Source organism: Nipponia nippon, unplaced genomic scaffold (assembly GCF_047370975.1).
Source record: "Nipponia nippon isolate SJK-2023a ecotype South Korea unplaced genomic scaffold, ASM4737097v1 scaffold_4, whole genome shotgun sequence".
NCBI classification, from domain to species: domain Eukaryota; kingdom Metazoa; phylum Chordata; class Aves; order Pelecaniformes; family Threskiornithidae; genus Nipponia; species Nipponia nippon.
In genome coordinates, this window is record NW_028262358.1 from 62,892,846 (window position 1) to 62,914,293 (window position 21,448).

General features: G+C 42.4%; 1 protein-coding gene across 2 annotated transcripts in view; it reads right to left on the reverse strand.

The window, feature by feature from the left end:
* LOC104008818 (uncharacterized) overlaps positions 1-21,448 on the reverse strand; it is a 29,427-nt gene that overhangs the window by 3,767 nt on the left and 4,212 nt on the right. The window contains exons 3-13 of one of the 2 annotated variants that reach the window (XM_009460724.2): positions 20,701-20,820; positions 19,462-19,581; positions 13,730-13,852; positions 12,588-12,670; positions 11,244-11,369; positions 10,380-10,425; positions 9,102-9,235; positions 4,848-4,976; positions 3,053-3,167; positions 2,003-2,137; positions 206-331 (exon numbers count right to left, since the gene is read on the reverse strand). In XM_009460724.2, the coding sequence (XP_009458999.2) occupies positions 206-331; positions 2,003-2,137; positions 3,053-3,167; positions 4,848-4,976; positions 9,102-9,235; positions 10,380-10,425; positions 11,244-11,369; positions 12,588-12,670; positions 13,730-13,852; positions 19,462-19,581; positions 20,701-20,820 (1,257 nt within the window). Of the gene's footprint in view, positions 1-205; positions 332-2,002; positions 2,138-3,052; positions 3,168-4,847; positions 7,557-9,101; positions 9,236-10,379; positions 10,426-11,243; positions 11,370-12,587; positions 12,671-13,729; positions 13,853-19,461; positions 19,582-20,700; positions 20,821-21,448 lie in introns of those variants that run through there. The other variant, XM_087777423.1, reaches the window with a different exon arrangement.

Genomic DNA, 21,448 nt, shown 5'->3' on the forward strand with positions numbered 1-21,448 from the left:
CATAAGATACTCTTAATTACTTAAAAACAGGCAAGGTAACAGCTACCCTTGAGATTATTCGGTTGCTTAAGTGAGCAGAGCTAGTCCCCAGAGAAAGTTGCCCAGCGCTGTCGTTTCTGTTAGGAAGCGGCGCCGGTTTGCGGCTGATAGGAGCAGGCAGCGGCCGGCAGGGCCCCGGGGGCTCGGCCCGGCAGGGAGGACGTACCTTCTCGCAGCCCGCAGAATGTAGAGATGCCCAGCTGCTGAAAGCGGATCTCTTGGTGGGTAAGAAAATTCTTGAGGTAAGCCTGAATCTCTCCGACGTGATGCTTCAACAAAAGCAGCATTTTTTCTGCATAAATGGGAGAACCGCTGGAGATCAATAGGAGCCTTTGAAACGCTTTGAAAACTGATTTTTGAAACAACATTTAAGATCGTTAATGACTCATTAACTTCAGCTACAACCAATGTTATTGCAAAGAATGGCAAAGGACTTCCATGCGCTACAGCCTCCAACGGCATTGCTGGTGCTTCCGGTAAACGAAACGCCGAGTGGGCTGCTGCGCTAGGAAGCCGGTCCTTGGGCACGGTGTGTGCTGGTGTAGGGACCGATCAGCCTGTCGGGCCAACCCATCCATGAAGCCGTTCCGCTGTTGGACTCTCTTCACTACTTGAGAGTCTGCTCTGTTGCAAATCCTCAGTGGCAGGATTGAAACAGGCTTGTGTTTTCCCTTATTAGAGACCCATTACGGACTTCAGTTTCTCTCACATCTAAGGATTAAAATCCAACCGTGCGTTTTGAGAGAACGTGTCAAGAATCATCTGGGCAGCTTTTTCTTGCAAGTCTTAAAGGCTCTCAGCTGTATGGGACAAATACATTAGGTATAAAGCTGTTTGTTTTCTGCACGTAAAAATAACGCTCTTTTCATTGGTGAAGGGTCTGGAGCACAAGTCTTATGAGGAGCAGCTGAGGGAGCTGGGGTTGTTTAGCCTGGAGAAAAGGAGGCTGAGGGGAGACTTTATCGCTCTCTACAACTACCTGAAAGGAGGTTGTAGCGAGGTGGGGGTCAGTCTTTTCTCCCAAGTAACAAGCGATAGGACGAGGAAACGGCCTCAAGCTGCGCCAGGGGAAGTTTAGGTTAGATATTAGGAAAAACTTCTTCACTGAAAGGGTGGTGAAGCATTGGAGCAGGCTGCCCAGGGAAGTGGTTGAGTCTCCACCCCTGGAGGTATTGAAAAGATGGGTAGACGTGATGCTCAAGGACATGGTTTAGTGGTGGACTTGGCAGTACTATGTTAACGGTTGGAGTCGATGATCTTAAGGGTCTTTTCCAACCTTAACGATTCTATGATTCTCTCTCACTAAAACTTAAAAAACTACAGGTTACATTCTTAAAAGCCACTTTACTTCACTGCTCCTGCTAATCTAGTCTAGAATTACAATGGCAGCATTTGGTTCCATTTGCTTTCCTCTTGCTGGTCAGGGAGCAGAGTTGATCTAAAATTTTGGAACACAACCATCCCCTTGTAACTCTCTCTCCCAACCTCTGCTCCTATCTGTGGGGAATGCCGTCACATCGTGTATACTGAGAAGGAGGGTCAAAGAGAAAGATGCGACAGTGCCTCGTCTGAAACGTTCTCATCTTTCCCTTGGTAAGGAGTGTTTTACGCTATCCCACTTTCCTACTGAAGTTGTTTTTAAGGACCTCAGAATGGGCTACAGAGTAGCCCTGCAGAATGGTAGTGCCTGAAGAAGGCAACAGACACCTGAATCAGATCTTTCTCTATGGTCCCTTTTCATCCCTTGGCTTTCTCGTGCACTCAAGCGCTGTTTTATGTGTATTTCAAGGGTGACTGTAGGTGCTTTTATGTTACTAAACTTGTAGAGACCAGATGGAGGATGCTATAGTAATGTTAAAGGTTGTCCAGTGCCTGACAGTTAACTCCTTTGGGAAAAGGCTCATTTCACTCCAGACAGCCGTAAATAGCTTTGAAAGCACAGTTAATGCTGTGTGACAGTTACCGTGACCTATCGTGTACTTGATGATGGAAGCAGCTTGAAAGGATGCCTCGGTGTGTTCCAGCTGGCCAGCCAATCTCACCAAGCACTTTGTCAAGGGTTCATCCATCCATTGGACCATGCGTAACGTGGCTCCTTCTGGAAGACAGAAAGGTAAGAGTGTAGTCTGTAAACAGAAACTCCAGTGTCGAGGAAATGAAGGTGAGAGGTCTGCCAGAAAACATACTGCCTACATAGGAAACCCTTTCCACAGCCAGAGAAGCAAAATAAATGCCGAACTTGTGCAATAAGTATGTTTAGATCGTAAAAAAGGGTCACGTCCTGTGATGCTCTCAGTAAGGTAGGGCCATGGATTTGATTCGGAGAAAGGCTGATGGTTTTTTATTTTGTTGGTTTTGTGTTCTGAAAGAATGAATCATTTTATGTACGAGATTCACTCTTGCGTAGTGGGCTCAACCTGTCCAGCAGCTGCTGGGCACCTCTTGCAAAATTAAATGTGACGTGTCACCAATCACATGGTGGTTACAAGAGATGCAGGAGATGAAATGTTTGACAGGCAATATCCAGTGCTGGGACAGGCTGGGAGATTTACATTGATCCTCTGTGCCATGAGGAGTACTGTACGTTCCGCAGGTGGTAATTTGGGATCTTTTATCAAATCTATGTGCAAGAAACTTAAGGAGAAAAAGCCACTTTGTATTTTAGCCTTTTCCTCCTCTTATATTACTTTCTGCTGTCGTGAAATGAATTCAGCCAGAGAAACTGGGTGACGTTACAAATAGAAGTAGACAGGCCATGTACAGCAGTAAAGTTCAGCACAAAGAACTTTGAGTATTTAAGCAGTTCAACAGAAAAAAGTGCAAACAACGGAGCGCATGTCTCCTGCCAGTAGGTCAGATCTTACTCTTCTTGAAGCTTATGGCAAAACTCCCAGTGAATTTAAAGGGAAAGACCTGGGCCGTATGCCCACCCGTGCTTCATCGCCCATTAGGATTAAAAAAGGATGCAGACGCTTCTCAGATTAAGCCATTTATGGTGGGGTTGCTTCCCTACCTTGCTTTGCTAGCTCAGCAAGGCACGATGTCACATAATGAAGAGAGTCTTCTTGAATGTCAGTAGAAAGCATGGTCTGGAGGAGACCTTCAATACAGGGGCTTTCAATGATTCTCTGCAACAAGAAAGAGATTGGTGTTTAGCACTTTCATTATGTTTTAGTGGTGTCTGAGGACTTCAGAAGGACTGAGTAACTCAATACTGAGGGCTAAAACACCAATAATGGAAATGTCTCCTCCCGGATCTACCACAACCAGGTGACAAAAAACTTAGGGTGTTCAGAGATCGCCTGATTTTAGATGTTTCCCAGGGCTCGCTCTGTCTGTGGGATGTTCTCATGATAACAGATCACTCTGAGCTCAAAGACTTTCCTGACCTATTGCTGCTGTACCAGGCTGTACATTAGTATTAAGCTGTCATTTGCTCAAGTCTTGCTGCAGAGGTGAATAGGCTGAGTGCCCCAGGGCAAAGCACTGGGAAATGTGGAAGTTTATCACTTTCTTTTATTTGCCTCCAGGGCTTTGAAAACTTTCTGGTGTTGAAATGCTCTGATCTGCAGAAATAGGAGATGACCTCTCGCTAGCAAAGGTGAGTTCTCTTTCTGGAGAGAAATGTTATGAATTAAACATTTCTATGTATCCCTTATCTTTTAGGTTGAATCTGCTATGCTAAAAGCAGTGTTGGGCAGCATGTCTCTGTACTGGGATATGTATTTCAGAGACTGAGTTGAAAACAGGAGACTTAGCCTGCGTTGACCTGCATTAAAAGCACATGAGACCAAGGAATGAGTCCTGAAGGAGTCACCTGGAGGTGCCTGGATACTAGAGAAGTTGAATCACAAAGTTGTCAGCTCTCTGGGAGGTCCCAATAATGGAAGCTGCTCACACATCCATCAAGGAGCTCGGGTGTCTATCAACAAAAGGGAGTACCTTTTCTTGTGTGCGCATTTTACGTTGCAGTTTTTTAACCTGCTGCTTAGAGGTTGAAGCTGGATTCAAGACTGCTGCCTGTCAAGCTCTCGCACTCTGTCTGTGTCCCACTGGCAAGAAAACATCACTTTTTTTTCCTCTTGTGCTAAGGACCCTTATGCGTTTTAGGGATGGTTCCTTAGAATTGACCCTGGAAACCTGGCACTCCCACTCACGTCTGTTGATTCACTTGTGCAGTGCGAGCTAAATACATTGCAAGGCACGTTATAAAGCTTTGTGAAGGTGAACCAGCTCCCTGCTGATAACAGAATAAAGTCACAGAATTTAAGTGAATTTTTTTAAAGCAAACTTTGAAAGGATGGTCCGTTTTTACTCTTACTGTGGGCCTCAAGTTTGAGGGAATCTATTTCCCTGCAAAAATTGATTTCACAACTATCAGAAATTCATAGAATTCTTATCTTAGTATCAGTGAAAAAAAAAATATTGGAAATAATAGTTTTCCTTTTGGCTCAGATTCTCCTGGATGGTTCCTTTAATTAGTATGAAATATCTTTGCTAGAAGTATGTTTTATACCTATGATGCAGTCATTCAAATTAGATAACCACATCACTCATAGGAAAAATTAGGTATTTCTTATTTTCATTAGCATTTCTGTATTGTATTGGGAAAATATGGAAAAAAAAAAACCACCTTTCATTATGGCACATCAGGTCCTTTTATTCATACACACAATTTTGTGTAGAGTATCCTTGGCGTACATTTTATTAAAAAAAAAAAAAATTCTTTCTGTGGGTAATGCAGATTTGATATAAACATAACTGCAACCTCCCAGGGTATAGTTCAGTGAAAAACATTGGGTACATACCTGTCTGGTTTTGGAAAGGCTCAGGTTTTTGATGATACAAGCAGCATGGCCGACAATCACAGGGTCTGTTTTATGCACTGACAGTAGCATCCCCAGGCTCTGCAGTAGCTCGGCAGACGCCAGAGCGTCCTGAGAAGAGAAACCAGGATCTCAGCCACATCCAGGAGGGGCAACACAGTGCAGCTTTGCAGCAAACTATAGAGAGACAGACCTCAGCTCTGAAAGAAGAGCGTTACTTAGCTCATTTAAACCAACGGTGTAGCAGCTGCGTCCAGTGCTTTTTCTCTCAAAATATGGTCTACTGACTGGCACTGATCTACAGAGCACTTGCTATGGAAAGCTGGAGTCTTTTAAGGTCCAATAGTTTATTTTCGTTTGCATCAAACGCTTCCTACGCTTGGTAGTCAGGGGAAGGACGGGTGATCCCGACTGGAAGAAGAAGTGGTCAGGATAGGTGTGAAAGGCAAAAGTACGTGGTGAAGTAGCAGCAGCAGCAGCGTGTCCTTGAGCACCCCCGCAACTTACCTTGCCTACGATAATGGACTGTAAGCTTAGATCAGCTTGTGATCAGGCACTGCTTTAGTAACATGTTCTGGACAGCATCTTCTGAGTTCATACATATATTTCTCTGCTGTCTAATGGATATTTTAGAGGGACTCTAACAGTATGGATTAAGAGGACACCGCTCTTTGTTAGAGAAACCTCATCTCCGCAGGCTTTTGGTTAGGTCTACAGTTAAAAGCAAAAGGTTTCTTCTTGGGAGCATTTTTTTCTTTCAGTCTCTTTCCCTTAGGAATTTGTGTTCTTTATGCAGTTCTTATGTTTGTTAGTAATGAACTATATTATTTGTGCTACTTAGAAATTGAGACGCATTAGCAAGAGTGTTCAATATAAAACAAATCACCAGTCCTATGTACAGTTGAGAAAAATCTCATAATTCTGAAACTTATGAAATGTCAGGATCACTGAAGCAGCGTTGAAAGGCAGATGCCTTTAAAAATTAGTTTAACTTGTATCTTTCTTTTACTTAGGTTAAATTGCAAAAGTGTATCTTATTTTCTTTTAATATCAGCTGACATCTTCACTTAGGTTCATTTTAAGCACTGTCACAACCAGCAATCCTAAAATAAAACATGAAAATAGATGGAAAGGGCAGTGCTATGCCTAAACTCAGGGCGTTTAAGGACTTCTATATGCAGATATGGCTATAAATTTTCTCTAGTTTTATTTTTCCTTCTCTTCAAAGGCAAAAATAATATAATTTTAGATAATCCAATTAAATTACCATTGATGACTGTTTTCTGTGGATTTGGACCAAGTGTCCTCTTTTCTATGTAATTCCATCAACTACAGTACCCTTATTTGATTTGTTACAGCCTGAGAGGAGGAAATTGTCTACAGACTATAAATGAACTTTCTAATATATAATGGCTTCCCTGCTAAGCTCTTCTGTTTATTTAGGACCTGCATTAGCAAGTGACGGTACTTTAAATTTTGCTGAACCTCTTTTTTGGCTGGCATATGGCTGGGATCCAGATTTTGTTTTCTGGCTCAATCCTGCACAGCGAGAGAGAATTACAAGAAAACTGAGTAAAAATGGATTGGGTGGTTCAGATGGATATTGATCTAACTTCTTCTAAGATTAAAGAAAAAAAAAAAAAAAGGGCAAGGAAAAGCATTCCAGCAGCAACTGTGCTTACAATTGCAATGCTGCACTTGCACCCCTTATCCAGGGATTTCTTGACGAGATAAATATTATCCCCTGTTTACCAAGTAGCAAGATGGGTAGGCAAAGTTATTTTGTACCTGGAGTGGAAAGTCAGTGGCATCATCTGGAGCAGACAGACTCCTGCCACCCTGACATCCAGGTCTTTGCTCAAAGGAATGCAGTTTAAAAGGCTGTTTTCTCACAAAGCCTGGCTCCTTCTTTAGTGTTTCAGGCCTTGGCTGTCCTTGGGAGAACTGAATAAAATTCCCCCTGTAAGAGGGAAGTTTTCCAGTGCTTGCTGGGAATTGCTGTCAACAGCCTGCCCAGGGGATTGCAGAAAAGGGGTTTAAGCAGGGAGGGGAGCTCTGTGAAGCATTCCCGGGGGTTTGCTTCACGGTAACGAAAGGGCAGATGAATTCTGCCCTATTGTATCCTGGGTAGTATTTGTAATAATTCAAGCATCACTTGACTTGGTAGTAAAGGTTAGCTTTGTTCGGTGGTTTGTTTTCCAACAGCTGTTCCCATGGAGAAGTCCCTCTTTCACTCACTGAGAATTCAGCCTGGGTTAGAGAAAGAAACCTTGAAAAGATTTGAAAAACAGGCCAGAAAAGGCACGGAGGTGGGGAGGCAGGACATGAGTAAGGAGAGGTCAGCCTCTTCTCAGAGCGCCCAGGGCTCGCTCGCACAAAGCAGCAACATTCAGTAGCCAGGGAGAGCCGTGTTTGCTCACGAAAACAAATTTTGAGATGTAGATACTTCTCACTGAAGAATAAACCCTCGAGAGTGATGCTGTGCTTTCCAGCCTCCTGCTGCAGACCCTCTTCCCCCGCGAAGGACGGGCTGTTTCCCTGCCGGCGTCCCCGCTGCGAGCTCCTGGTGCCTGGGTCTGTTCCCACCGACGCTGCGCCGTGCAGTGCCGTGCACGTTGTAGCTGGGGGCTGGGAGCACCGGTAAAGACACGTTCCAGCGTCAGGGAGGAAAGGAGCCGCGGATATGCTTTTCTGGGAGAACAAAAAGTGTAAATGGTGTTTGGGGGCAAGAAAAGCAAATAGGAGCGAGGACAACGTTCCAGCGTAGTGCCTCATACAGAGTAATGTTTTTCCTGTGTAAATAGCCTCCAACTAAATGTATTTCAGTTGTAAGCTTGTTGAGAGCAAATTGTGTTTTGATTGCATGAGGCGGTTTGACAAGCAATGAGGACATTTGGTGCTAACGCAGCGACGCCACAGTGCCTTTGAAAAGCTCTGTGCTCTAGTTGCTGCTTCCCAGGCATTGAGCTTGCCCGTTTTTTCCATCACGTCCTGGCGTTAGAGAAGGTGCCGTTTGGTTTGTACTGTGCTGTGTATGTGCAACCGAGGTGTAAGGCACCAGGCTTCCAGTACCCGGAGGACATTTCAAATCAGACTGAGTGTATTTCAGCCATGAGAAGCACCTAAGCCCAGCTGCGGCTACTCAGATCGTCTGTCACTACTGCTTAAAGCAATGGGGCAGGAAAGGTTCTCACATTTTTTTTTGCTTTGTCTACCCAAACTCTGACTTTCTTAAAGGTTACTGTTAGCTTAAGACACCTATCAAAAACCTTTCATATCTGTGTTCCTAAGGATGCCTTTAATTACTGTAATGGAAAAACACATTTAAAAATAATAATAATTTGTCAGTCACTACTTACTGGGGTTTATGTGGAGGATGAAAGTACAGCAGGAGTGTCTGTTTTGTTTATTTGCTGTAGTTTATTTCTAGTCAGACTTCATGTATTTGCACAGTGTTGTACTGTTAAGGGTGGTGTTTACCCTGAACGTGGGCAAAAGAACTGTTCTGTAACTAAGGACATGAGGAGACACAGGAAAGTCCTGGCAAATTAGCTAAAGATAGGTAGGATTTCAAATTTTTTTAGCCCCTCTTGCTGTCTCAATCCTAAGTCAAAACGTGTTAAATTTATGCAAATGTATTTCTGAATAACTGTCCATATAGGGAAGTATTTTTGCACCTTTTTTTTTTTTTTTCTTTTTTGCACTGATGCATTTTAAGTGCACACTCTAAATTCGTTTGCTTTTCAATGTGTGAGCAAGCTCTGTAGCCAAGGAGTAACTTCCTCAGCTGCCTCCATGGTTGCAGTCTCTCACAGTGCTACACATGCGTCCTGCTCCTTGTTACACCCACCTGGAGACCTACGGTTTGGGGACCGAGGGGACCAGAGGGAGTTGCACAGAGTGCAGGGTAGTATCCACGCATCTAAGGAATCTGACGCCCACCTCCCCCTCTACTCTCCCCTTGGTCCCGTTACAGGTATTCTGATTAACTACGGGATCCTTTGGATCCCACTCACCACAACAGATAGGCTCCTTGGGTAGTTAGTGACAGTGCAGATGCAGCAGACAAAACCTCGTCAATCTGCGTGGGAGGGAGAAGGGTTGGGAAGTCTCACAGAGCCTATCGGTCATTCTCCAAATGCATTTTGTATGCAGTTTTGCCATAACAGAGCGTTACCCCAGGCGGTGGCCAGAACTACTCTTCCTCCTCTGGTCTTGGGAAACGACCTCCCCTACCTGGTTGTGCGGGTGCTGGGACAGTATCCAGAGCAGAGCGATGGAGGCGCGACGCACGGCCTCGCTGCCGGATGCCAGGAGGGAGCGCAGCTTGGGGAGGACGTCCTCAGTAACCATCTTGGCCTGGATGTCCGCTGGTTTGGGAAAATGACCGAGGTCAGGGAGCTTCAGAGCACTGCGAGGAGGCATTCAGGCCCCGACTCATAAACATTTGACACTGCCTCAGTGATGAAATTAGAGGGGACCTCCCCATCTCCGTGGGATGGGACAATGCTGGATGTTTAGTTATAAAACTAAACCCTCATTTATTCTGGCTCCTTTTGCCAAAGGTTTAATACAGGCTTGAGAGCAGAATGTAGGTTTGGGTACCCTTCAGTCTGTGTCTGAACCTCAGTGAGAAGAAATGAGGGGTATTTTCCAAGTCCTTCATCGGCATAAGGCCTGGTAGGAAGGTGGCGGCTTCTGCTGCACAGACAGAAAGACAGACCTCCCCAGGCACCACCTGTCTTGCAGAGTTATGCTTAGCCAGGGGAGAGATCAGCCATCCTGGCTGAATCCTTATATCCCATTTGTCCCTGCAACTTCAGCGAGTGCTTTTGGGTCACTAAAGGCAACGCTGGAGCAGCCAGCAGATGGAGCGGCAGTCCTAGAAGGCCACGCAGACCAGAGGTTTTTAACCATGCCAAAGAGCAGCGCAGCAGTTCCTTCACTCCCAGCTCCACTATAATTGTGATATTGCTTCAAAATTAAGCACCTTAACATTTTCTAGATGAACAACTCTACTCTGGACCCTAGGGCTCTAGCGTTGAGCATGCCAGTCCTCTGCTTTCATGTCCCGAGTATGCCATAGAAACAGATCTTGGGCATTTAATAGGATAGGATATTTTTAAGAGGATGACAAATGGGAGAAAATTATATTTAATGATAGACAGATTCATGCCTTGGGAGAAGGCAGGTCCCCACTCAAGCAGCAATTTCAGGAGACATTCTGTCCTAATCAGGTTTAATGCTTAGGAAACATGGAAGGGAGAAAAACTTAAAAAGTTGGAAAGGCTCTGTGCATACGAACTCTGCTGTCTCTCACTTTTTCCAGATACTTCCCCTTGCTGGAGCTCTGAGGCAGGTTTAGTTAGTCTGTGCACTGCACCTCCCTCTTCCCTTATCATCCACTTGAAGTGTAGAAAACAGGTTCTCTCTTTGCTTTTAATATGAAAGGTTCCCAACCCACTGTGCTCACTCAGAAAGGCAGAGAAAGAAAGAAAGAGAAATAGTGCTTACCACTAGTAGCCAAATTTCTTAGGCAAACACATGCCTGGCTTGAAACCTGCTTGTGCCAAAGACAGAAGGAAAAAAAAGAGCGGTTTCAGTAATGCATGTTCTTGCCTACTGTATGCGAAATAAACATGACAACACTAGCAAGCTATTACACTGTCTTCAGAGCACAAATTTTGGGACACTTTGTTGTCAAAGTTTTGATGAATTTTTTTTTCGACCTCCTCTAGTATCAATCGTCCTGTTGTTGATGAGGAAGATCCAATGGGGTTCAGATGTTGGTTTATTTTAGGAAAAGTTATAGGAAAATGAAAGGAGTGAATTTGTCTCATTTGCTTTTCCCACCTCCCTCCTATACAGAATTTAAGGTTCCACCCTTTAAATCCTGAACTGTGGCTTACTGAAGTTTCTTTGGTGTGGCTCCCAACAAAGCAAAATTTTTGAGTTGCTATTCTTTGAAGCCATATAGTCAAAGTGATGGATACCAAACAGAAAAAAAAAAAAAAAAAAAAGCCTAATAGATGCTCCAGATACTTGCTGTCGCAGACACAATGATCAAACATAGTTGAGAGCCTGGACAGAGAACTTCACACACGTAGCTTGAAGTTTAAAGAATACAGGCCATCCTAGTCCAAAGGAAATGTCCAGGGCTGTGGAACAACTTTAATGATATCACTTCTCTTTCTCCATACGTTGACCTTGTAGAACCTATGTATCTTCTAATATATGTGTTTTTTCTCATGGGAAAGATGCTGCATAGGCTCCTGTACAGTAGATGAGTAGAGTTGTGCAAGACTGAAACTGGAGGCCCAAGTTTATAGCTCTACTCTGATGCTAAACCTTTACACAAAGAGAGAGCTACAGCTTTACCTTGTCCACAGAAGAGGATAAGAGAGAGATGAGTGTCCGCAGCAGGAATCTGTTGCCGGGTCTCAGCATAGCTTCGTGGTGCTGAACATTGGCCGCCACATTGCTAAGGGCAGCACAGCTGTAATACTGCAGAGAACCAAGAAAAAAGTAGAGAGAGAGGAGGTCACTGTGGTGACATGTTGAAGAGAATAAAAATAAATTGGAGAAATGCTCAGATTTAGATCTGATGAAAATAAAGTGCTTTTTCGTCTTAAGGGTGTTTTATGGGGTAGATCTGGTAACAGCCTAAGTGGGCTTCCTCCAGGAAAAGCAATGCAATCTGCTGCAGCTACAACAGCAGTCGTGCTGTGGCACTGCATGTTGTACAAACCCATCAGGACCCTGGGTATTTGGGAATGTACTCTGCTGCTGCAATGACACTGCTGCTGGCACCTGCATCTACTCTATTATATGTTTACATTGATTTACTCAGGTTGGATGCAGTCATTGCCCTAGCATGCCAAGAAATCATTTTCAAAGGATTTAAACATTAATGCTAGGGAGGATTATATATATGAGAGTATGTATTACTAGGCAGGTATAATTAGAAGAAACAGGTTGAACTGCAGAGAAGGAAGTTTTAAGATGAATCTTGGAGAAAGCTGATAATGCTGAAACAGTTTGCAGAAAGCAATTCCAGAGGCTCCATCCCTCCAGCCACTTAAAAGAAACCTGAATAGAGATAACAAAACCAATGGAGGAAACAATCCTGTACTACTCAGAGGACTGAATGAATGAACTAGCGGATTTTAAGGTTTACAACTCTGATTCACAGCTTTTCATCAGCATACTTTTGAACCACGACTGGCTCTCTGTTAATTGTGCAGAATCACAAAGAGGCGTCTGTGGTAGGCATAAAATAGGAAGGCTTCCCAGACGTTTACAATAAGAAGAAAAGAATCTTTGCAAGTTATGCCTTCTCAGAACGCTTAGTAAAATTGCTTAGAGCGGGAGATCAAAGTTAGGATGCAAAAAAACCCAGAGGAAGAGGCCTATCTGCAACTTGCCTGATGATCTGAAAGACACAAGAAGGTAACCGCGTAACAACTGCGTGCAAGCATTAGCGCGTGCTGCCAGGTGCGCTTCTGCGTCATAAGCTTTCTCCTGTGGAGCTAGACAAGTGGAGTGTTTTGAACATACATTATCTGACTGAGCTGAGTTTCACCAAGATGCTCTCACATGTTTCCCCACTTCTCTAGAGAAACCTTCCCTCCTCTCCACCTTTTCATTTCTACATGCTGTGGTTTGTGCTCTCCTTACAGTCACACTGTTACTGTTTAAAAATCTGACCTGTTTGAGCCATACCTGCACTTCTGAGTCAGGAGATTCAAGCAGCAAGGTAAGAACGGGTAGGGCTCCTTCCTTGCATAGGACCTGTTGGATTTTCTCTGCCATTCAAAAACAAAAAAAGTGCTGTTAGTGTGTCTTCCCCCTTGCCGGCCTCTCATCTGGAGGCACCATTCAAAAGGGATATGCACAATCATTGGATTCTAGAGAGTGGTGAAGTTGTCCAAATACATGCCAATCAGTGTGACTGGAGAGTATATAATTTAGAGCTTGTGCAATATAGCAGTATGCAGACATTTTAGCAAAATGACTAGCAGGTTAACTGATCGATTAAGCCTTTGCTGGTTTTATGCTAAAGACTGTTCCGAGAATCTGAATTACTGGAGAAGCTGAAAAACCTCAGGTACGATATTCACAATGATTACTGTGTTAAAAAAAAAAAAAAATCTTTTAAAAATTTTGAATAACAACAGATGTGTAATAGCCAACTGTAGAAGTTCTTGCCAACCATTCCCTTCCACCAGACAGAGATAAGAGACATTACTCGTGACTGTATCATTTAGCTGTGTGGGATAATGGTATCATCTAGATAGGTGAGATTTAACGCTGGTTTGTTTCGGAGTTAATGTATGGTAGTGCACATATTGCAGAGGACCAAATGCTGCTCTTGCTAAAGCTGTTGGCAGATATCCCAGAAGCCTTTAACGTGTGGCCCATAGTGGTTATATTTTGCATCTTCCAACATCAAGTTAGGGATACAAGTCAAATGTTCCTAGAGCTTGACCTTGTTGGATAAGCTTCTGAGATTGCTTCAAAGTACCACCAAATGTGCTGCTAACTTTTTAGACAAAGTTATTTCTTTAACAAATGATTTTTTTTTTTCTATTTCTTTGATGATTTAAGTGCTTGTACATTAGCCTCTTGGGGCTGAAAATCAAGCCTTTCTGTTTCGGCACTAGGCAAAAAAAGGGTCTGTGTTAGCTAAACAGAGGCCAAACTTAAATGACCAGCCTACGGTATCAACATGAATGCCATGTGCAAAGGAAATAATTTGTTGCTCAGATACACTTTTATTCTTGCCTTAGCCCTTTTGAATTATTTTTCTATCAGTGAGAAATTTTCTTTCAGCAATTTTAGATAAACCATTAGTCAGAAAGTACCTGATTGTGTGAGGTTGAAAATAGCACCAACTGCGTTTTGTTGGACTCTAGGATCACAGGAATTGGCAAGAGACAGTAGGGGTGTAACTCCTTGCGCAGCGCCAATAGCCTCTCGGTTAGACTCTGGAGAAAAGAATCAGAGACGGAAAGAAAGAAACAAGACATTGCTATCTTACTGTGAGCCAGGAGCAGGACAACTAGCAAGACTAGATTTCTTTGGTGTTCACTTCTCTGATTTTTTGGTATATATCAAAATTTCTCTGCATGCTTGAAGGAACCTGTTAAAAATTCCAAGAGCTCAATGAGAAAGAAACTAACTCGTGACTTCTGGATTAGCCATAGATCACAGCTAGTTCAATGCTTTTGTTTTGTGACTGGGATGATTAAAATGAAAGGATCGTAAGTCCCCTTAAACAGGTTAGCAAGGTGTCATACTTGCCTTGTACCCCTGGTACGTCTGATCAAGCTATTCAGTGTGCCAACCAAAACCTACACAAATAACTGCAGGTAAGACTGAATTAATTTAGCAGGGTATATTCAGGGCCAATTTCTCTCTTCAAATGTGCCTGTGTCACTCCTTTGACAGCTACAAACAATGCAGAGGTTTCTAAAGACAGAATTTGACTTAGGCACTGGAATTTGAAAAGATGCTGCTTCTCTGAAGTGGTGATGCTTCCTTGCATGGCAGCGTATCAAGTTGTACAGTTGTATTCAACATCCTGGAGTACAAGGAGAATTCAAAAAAGATCTGCAGAGTCCCTTGAGACTCTTGGATGAAAATTTGGGGAAAAAAATAACTATAATACTTAAATAATGCTATAAAATTAACTATATACTATAAAATACTATATAACATTTATATACTGTGTATATAAGTACACTACCTATGATAAAGTTATACTGTGCTATGAAATGTGACACAATTTAGAAAAAAAATATCTGCTTTTAGTTCTACTCCTTTTCTTTTGGACTTACTGAAGGTAGCCTCAGCTGCACCGTATAGAAGGGAATCCTTCCGTTATGCTCTTCCTTACCCCTCTACCATGAGGCCATCAAAACATTTGCAACAAATAACCTGCTGCCACACTGAGACAGCTATGGTCCTCTCCCCTTTACTGTCTTATTTATAGCTATACTTTATCTGTATTTCCATCTTATAAGCATTCTAGTGGCGTAATTTTGAAAAAATAAGGTGTTGGTAGTGGTGTTCTTTGAAGTCAATGAGATTTAAATGGGAATTAGACCAATGGAGAATTCTCTTAATATCATAGTATTCTGCAGATTGTTTTATAAAAGGAAAAAGCAAGTCCATTGCCTACATCTTTCATTGTTTATACGAGCCAAACTGCCACTGAAGACCACAGGAGTTTTAGTTGGGTATTGCTTCATTTACGTACATTTCTAGACAGTTTAAACAATGGCTGGTCTCTGGAAGTTTGCCGAGAGAAACATGAAGCAGCAGAAAGCAAGAAATATGAAGGTATTTGGATGAGATCAACTTCTCAGGTGCCAACTCAAGAGTGAAGAGAACAAAGCCATTATTTCTATACCTGAAGCCTATCTATACTAGGGAACTGACACACACAGATAATCCAGGATATTTATTCAAGTATGGTTCAGCCAGTATCAGTTTAGTATGCCAGGATAAGTCCTTTTCTGCCTTCATATGAATATTTTATACTCAAGGAAATACCTTTTATTCTGGAAAAAAATACTCTAATTTTTGAGGAAAATAATTGTTCTGGGAAGAGTAATGTATTTAGAAACAGCTTTTCCATGTGGGAAGCTATTATTCTGGTGAAATATTCTGGTCAATTTTGTAGACAAGCCTTTCTCCAATCTAATCTGCCTGCATATTGTTCTTTTGTTTCCCTCAGCGGAAGCAGAAATTCTTTTGTGCGGCTCCAACTGATGGAAACCAGTCCGGTGTGATGTGAACTCTTATTAGCTGGGTAAAGAAGAGAGGTAAAAAGACTGAGAATTCAGATATTGCTGCTTCCTTCATTCTTTCACACAATGCACTCCATGAATGTTTGTGAATGTGGAAGGGAACGTCACGTTTGTGCAAAGGAATTACAAAACTTGGGCAAATTCTTTCTTCTGCTTTCCCTTCTAGGGCAGGGAAAGGGAATCCTATATCCTCTTGTGAGAGAGCTTCTCAGGGGTGTGTTTCCAGTCTGAAGATCTTCTGAAGGAAGCACTGGCCATGACAGAATATGAGCCATTGGGTGCTTCAAAGGTTTCTCTTCCTTAAAGAAACATAACTGGCTTGATTTGGAAAGGCTTCACATCCATGACAGCTCAAACAATTTTTCTGCCTGAGGGCTCAGCGGTGGTGGTCAACACTGGAAGCCTACGGTGGCAGGATGAGCTCTTACAGCCTGCTTCGGAGGGAGGTGGCGCATGGAGACCCAGGCACCCCCCTCCTGCCTGGGAAGGACTGGGGCACCTGTTCTCATCACAGGAGAGTGAAGAGACCACAAGAGGTACCCACACAATGGAAACCTCTGTGACCAAAATAAAAAATTATTATTTTTTTTCATTTTCGTTTGGGTCATTCACTAGCTGACAAGTTCTCCTCTGCAGTCTTTGTTAGTGCCCACAATAGTGGGTTTGCTGGATTTATTTTTACACGTCATTTCCCTTATCCTTCTCTCCATTCTCATTCTAGTTTTGGTCAGATAATGTGGCTGAACACTATCTGTTTTGTCAACTTATGACAGAATGGATGGAGATATCTATCTCACCAAGATGTGTAACTGTACTATCATCTCCGTAAGAGATGTGGCAGGCTAGATTATGTTTCTCTCCTGGACCACCTGTTTATCTAAGTAATGCAGTCCCTCCACTGGTGCCACTGGAACCACTGATGCCCCTTAGAGTGCTTTTAGAAGGGAACCACATATTCAGATGCTACTCTGAAGTGGGGAAATCAATAACATCTACTCAAGCTGGGTTTGAATAACTCACCTTGAAACCTGCATTTATAAATTCTTTCTTTCCACTCTCTGTCATTTGTGTGCTCTACACTCTGCCTCCTCCTTCTTTAGCTTAATGCAGATGTTCAGGCCTCCCTAAACCCTTGCTGTGAACATTTAGTTCTGTTCCTATGTACTTTAAGAAGAGTTCTTATCCCAGAAGTGATTACTTTCACCCACATATTGAAAAGCTGCAGGTGATTGCAGAAGTGCATGTGTCCTTTTGCTGTGCAGACAAATGCTGGTGTTGGAAAAAACTGACCTTCAAATCCTTTTCATCTGAATGGGTTTGTTTGCTGTTTTTATTTTTGGCTACCTATTGCAGCAGGTAAGTACCAGACAACCCAGCTTACGTATAACTTGCAGTCACATTGCTAAACAGCTCCACTCTGTAGACGGTCTTGCATGGTCATTGCAGCAGAATTAAGACACATTACCATTCTTGGATTTAGAATTTTAGTCACCTTAAAGCTACTTAAGAATCTTCTTAATTTGGTTGTGCTTCCATATTTATCTTTTTTAAACCACTCCGAAGCATGAATGGCTTACTTGAAGGACATGACTGAACAGAATACTTTTCTCAAGCAGACCCTTTAAGATATCAGAGTCTGTGAGTTAAAATTAAAATAAACTCTAGAGAATTGCCTCTTGCTTTAGTCTCATTGCTGTGGTAGCTAAATATAGTCTGAAAAAGAAATAAATGGATCCAGTCCTTCTAAATCCTAGTCTAACTGGGACAGAGATCCTCAACACTGATCACATCCCAGGCAGCAACCCAGCCTATGCGCTTGCTGGACTGCCTACTCTATGTTCAGCAGATGCTTCCTATCTAGTCTGAAAGCTCCTTGAGTGCTTAATTTGAACTACCTTGTGCTCAGAGGTACACTGGCACTTAAGAGTGTGCAAAGGCATTAGGTGACCACTCTCAACAGAGAATGAAGGTGAATCTGGAGTGGCTGAGGGTTCCCTACACTCTGGGTTAAAGACAGAGATATCTAGAAGGGCCAGAGTGTCTTCAGGACTAAGGAACATCCTTAGGTCCCCGAAGAAGTCACTTTCTCTGTGGGCTGCTTAAAACAGGTGAAGGGATATCTCTCTGTAAATCCTCAGGGGCAAAACTTCACTGACCATACATAAAGTCCTTCTAGTGCCAGGTACCCAAAATTTTAGCAACGCCATACTTAATTTTGATATTTAAATGAGGCAATTTGCATTCCACACAAAGTAACCTGACCATAACAATATGCAATGCTTAAAAATAAGTTTCAAAGGGAAAAGTGTTTAAAAACCTGCAAATAAAAAGATGGGATAAAATGCAAATCAGCACTTTCATGTAGTTGGATCCTGCTTATCCACTCCCCCTTTGCAAGATAAATACTTAAATGAGAAAGTGACCCTTTCACCATGCTTCTCTCAGCCTTCTGAGAGACCTGATTGCAACTTCCCATGCTGGAGAGTGAAGCTGGTTGAATAAACACTACAGGAGGGGAAATAAATGTTATTCATGGCTTTTATACAGGCCTTTACACAATTTGTGCCGTAGAATTACCGTTTGCAAAAGGTAGAATAAGCCAGACTAACCTGATAACCTTACTTTTGGTAATTGTGGTTGAGCTTATCTGTCTGGATGCCAGGGAAATATCTATATCATGATATGAAATATGCATAGTTAAGCCAGAGAAGTTGGTAACAAATGCAAGTGGTACATGATGGATAAGGAACTGACTAAAAGCAAGCTGGCAGCAAGTTTTGCTGAATAGGAATGACCACCTGGAAGGAGGCTACAAGTGAAGTTTCCACAAGGACTGGTCTGTAGTTGGTTTTGAACCAGAAAGCTAATAGAAAGGTGTGAGTGCAGCACTGTCAATGCAGTGGAGGACTGGAATATTTTACAAATAACAGACAAGTTAGAAGACTGAAGCAACAGAAACAGAATGAAACCTTATAGTACAAAATACAGGGATGTGCACTTGGAAACATTTGCTGCAGACATTTAATTAATTGGTGTCTGCTGGAAATAGCAGCAGAGGAGGAGAAAGACTAAGTGATTAAGTCAGCTGCAGGATGACATCACCATGATGCAATCACAAAAAAAGCAAGTGTTATCATGAGATGTACCACAAACCGTAGCTCCCTGGATGCCACAATAAAGTAAAGGTGAGACCCCAGCTGAAATACTGCACATTTCTGGTGACCTTTTTCAGAAGAGTTGAATTCAAAAAGGAACTCCTGCAGCATTTATGTACATTTTGGGACTGTAACAATGTCTGAGGTCTGTGGTATCACAAAACAGCAGATGCAATTGCTATGTTCCATTTCTGGAACATATCATTTACACCCAGAAGGACTACGAAGATGAATGGAGAGCCTCCCTTACAAGAGGAGTCTTAAATGAGCTTGGCTTTTTCATTCTAGTAAAATGAAGGAGCCTCATCAGCATAGACATCAGAGAGGCAGAACTACTGAAGCAAAAGCCAATGTAGACACTTATTAAGATAAGCTGGTCGTGAGTATATTTAGGTTGGAAATCAGAAAAAGGTTTGTAATCATAAGAACATGAAGGTCAGAAACACCGAGAAAAAGATCTTAACTGGAATCTCAAGAGGCTGAATTTATGATGTGGGAATACCAAAATTTGCTGCTGCATCTTATGATTCTTAAACCAACTGCAAATAGGTTGTTTCGCCTTGAAATACGAGGTAAGAGTTGAATGAATTCACTGCAGAGGATAAAGGGAAAGAACAGCACACTCACCTGAAACAGCCAAAGTCATGGTGCAGGCACAGGAATTACATTGGACAGTGGGATCCTCTGACTCGAGCAGATCCAGAATTGGCTCAAGTAAACCCATTTGGACAACTAATTCTTTGTCAACTATTCATAAATTCAAGAAAAAATGGACAAACAGAAAAATAAACAGTTAACACCTTTGTGAAAAGAATATATCTTCCTTTGACTGCTTTGGGGGTCTATATTAGGATTACGCAAAATAAACCTAAGATGGAAACAGCCTGAAAGGCACTCACAGTCCCTAGCTTGGTTTGCTTGATTCCTCTTCAGACTCGTGAAAGAGTAAGAGATGTTCAGAGGTTCTAGTTCAGAAAGTCCCAAATATTTCTGCTAGCAATTCTGTTTTCAAACACAAGGTTCAATTTGGAAAGTGCAACTGCAGCTTTCCAATCGGTTCACAATTTACTCACCCCCCTTTTTTTCTGAAGCCTACCCTTAAAATATTAATTTTTACTTGTAAATAGGGACATGATATTATTTGTGGCAAGATCCTTAAAAGAAAAGAAAAAAGCTAGCTTCATTAAAGACTGACCCTGTCTTCTGTTGTTACAGGATAGTGTGGTGGAATACCTGTTGTGGCCCAGGTGCCAGGGAGTGCAGTAATAGATGCAACAAGGACTCCGCTGACAAGGTGTCGAGTGTTCATGCCCTGTCTGTTGACATAAACTTTATTGGGAAGTTTTTCATCTGTAGCTCCCAGATCCTATCTCAATTACATTTGCACTATTAGCTACAGAAGAAAGTGAATTCTATTAAACATTTAATTTTTTTTTAAATCTGCAAGCAGTTTAAGACCAAGGTCCAGTTAATAAATAACAAGAAAATGAGCACTGTCTCCTAGGCAGAGTTTATTTCTAAGAACTGTGTCTGTTGCTTGAAAAGGGTAAGTGGTGGGCTCTCGATTCAAGAATGAGAATAGTAGAGCTGTTCCCCCACCAGTTTGGGAATAATTTATCAGCCTTTGCACACAGATCCAAGATCTCTTACCACATGACATAACCTAGCTAGAGGGATCTGATATATGCTGGTGCCACCAGATGTGGTTTGCAGACGAAACCAGACTCACACCTGTCCTATCAGGAATACAAAAAAAGGAATTTGGATTTGTGTAGACCTGGGTGTGCAAATGTGCCCTCCTTCTGTCTGAGTCTGGCTGAAGAGATACTTTTTCACCTGAAGAGAGATGTGTTGTTAATTACTCACTATTTCCTTCCAGCAAGAAGTTGACAAGGGACAAGGAAGACATCTGCTGCACCTCCAGGTCAGCAGACCGTAGTAAGGCATAGAAGGGTTCCAGATGCTCCACAGGCAGGGGGACGTTCACTGCAGGAATGAGAGGAAATATTCAGGAATCACATCATTCACCGCAGCCACATTTTTCTCTTGTTGGCCTTAAGCCTCAGGTGCTACCATACATAGGCTGAGTGGTATTCCCCTTCATTTAAATTCCATTGCTACTAGAAAAACAGGGCAAGTTTCCTGAAAAGGTTTTGAATAATCAAATACTTTGAAAACACCATGGGAAGGGAAGCAATATGCCTCGCTACCAAAAAAGTCATTCCGCCTCATAGCAGGTCCTCATGTTGTGGCTATCTGCACTTTTTATCCAGCAAAAAATACATGGGATAAAGCTATCAAGCCAAGTGCCAGAATATTCTCCTTGAAGTAAATTTAAAACAAATAAATAAACAAATAAATCACAGCCTGCTTGTTGCTGGTATTTCTACCTTTTTGTAGGACCCAAACTTGCTGAAATTTTATTTATTTGGCATATCTAGGCTAACTTCTAACCTTTTACAAATTACCTCAGGAGCCAAGAGCTCCCACGGAATAGTTGGGACAAAGAAGAACGTTTCCTGCATAAATTTCCACCACAATTTGGCCTCTAGAGCTTTGCCCTCTTCCAAAAATTATATGATATAAAACCTTAAACGATCATTATGTCCATTTC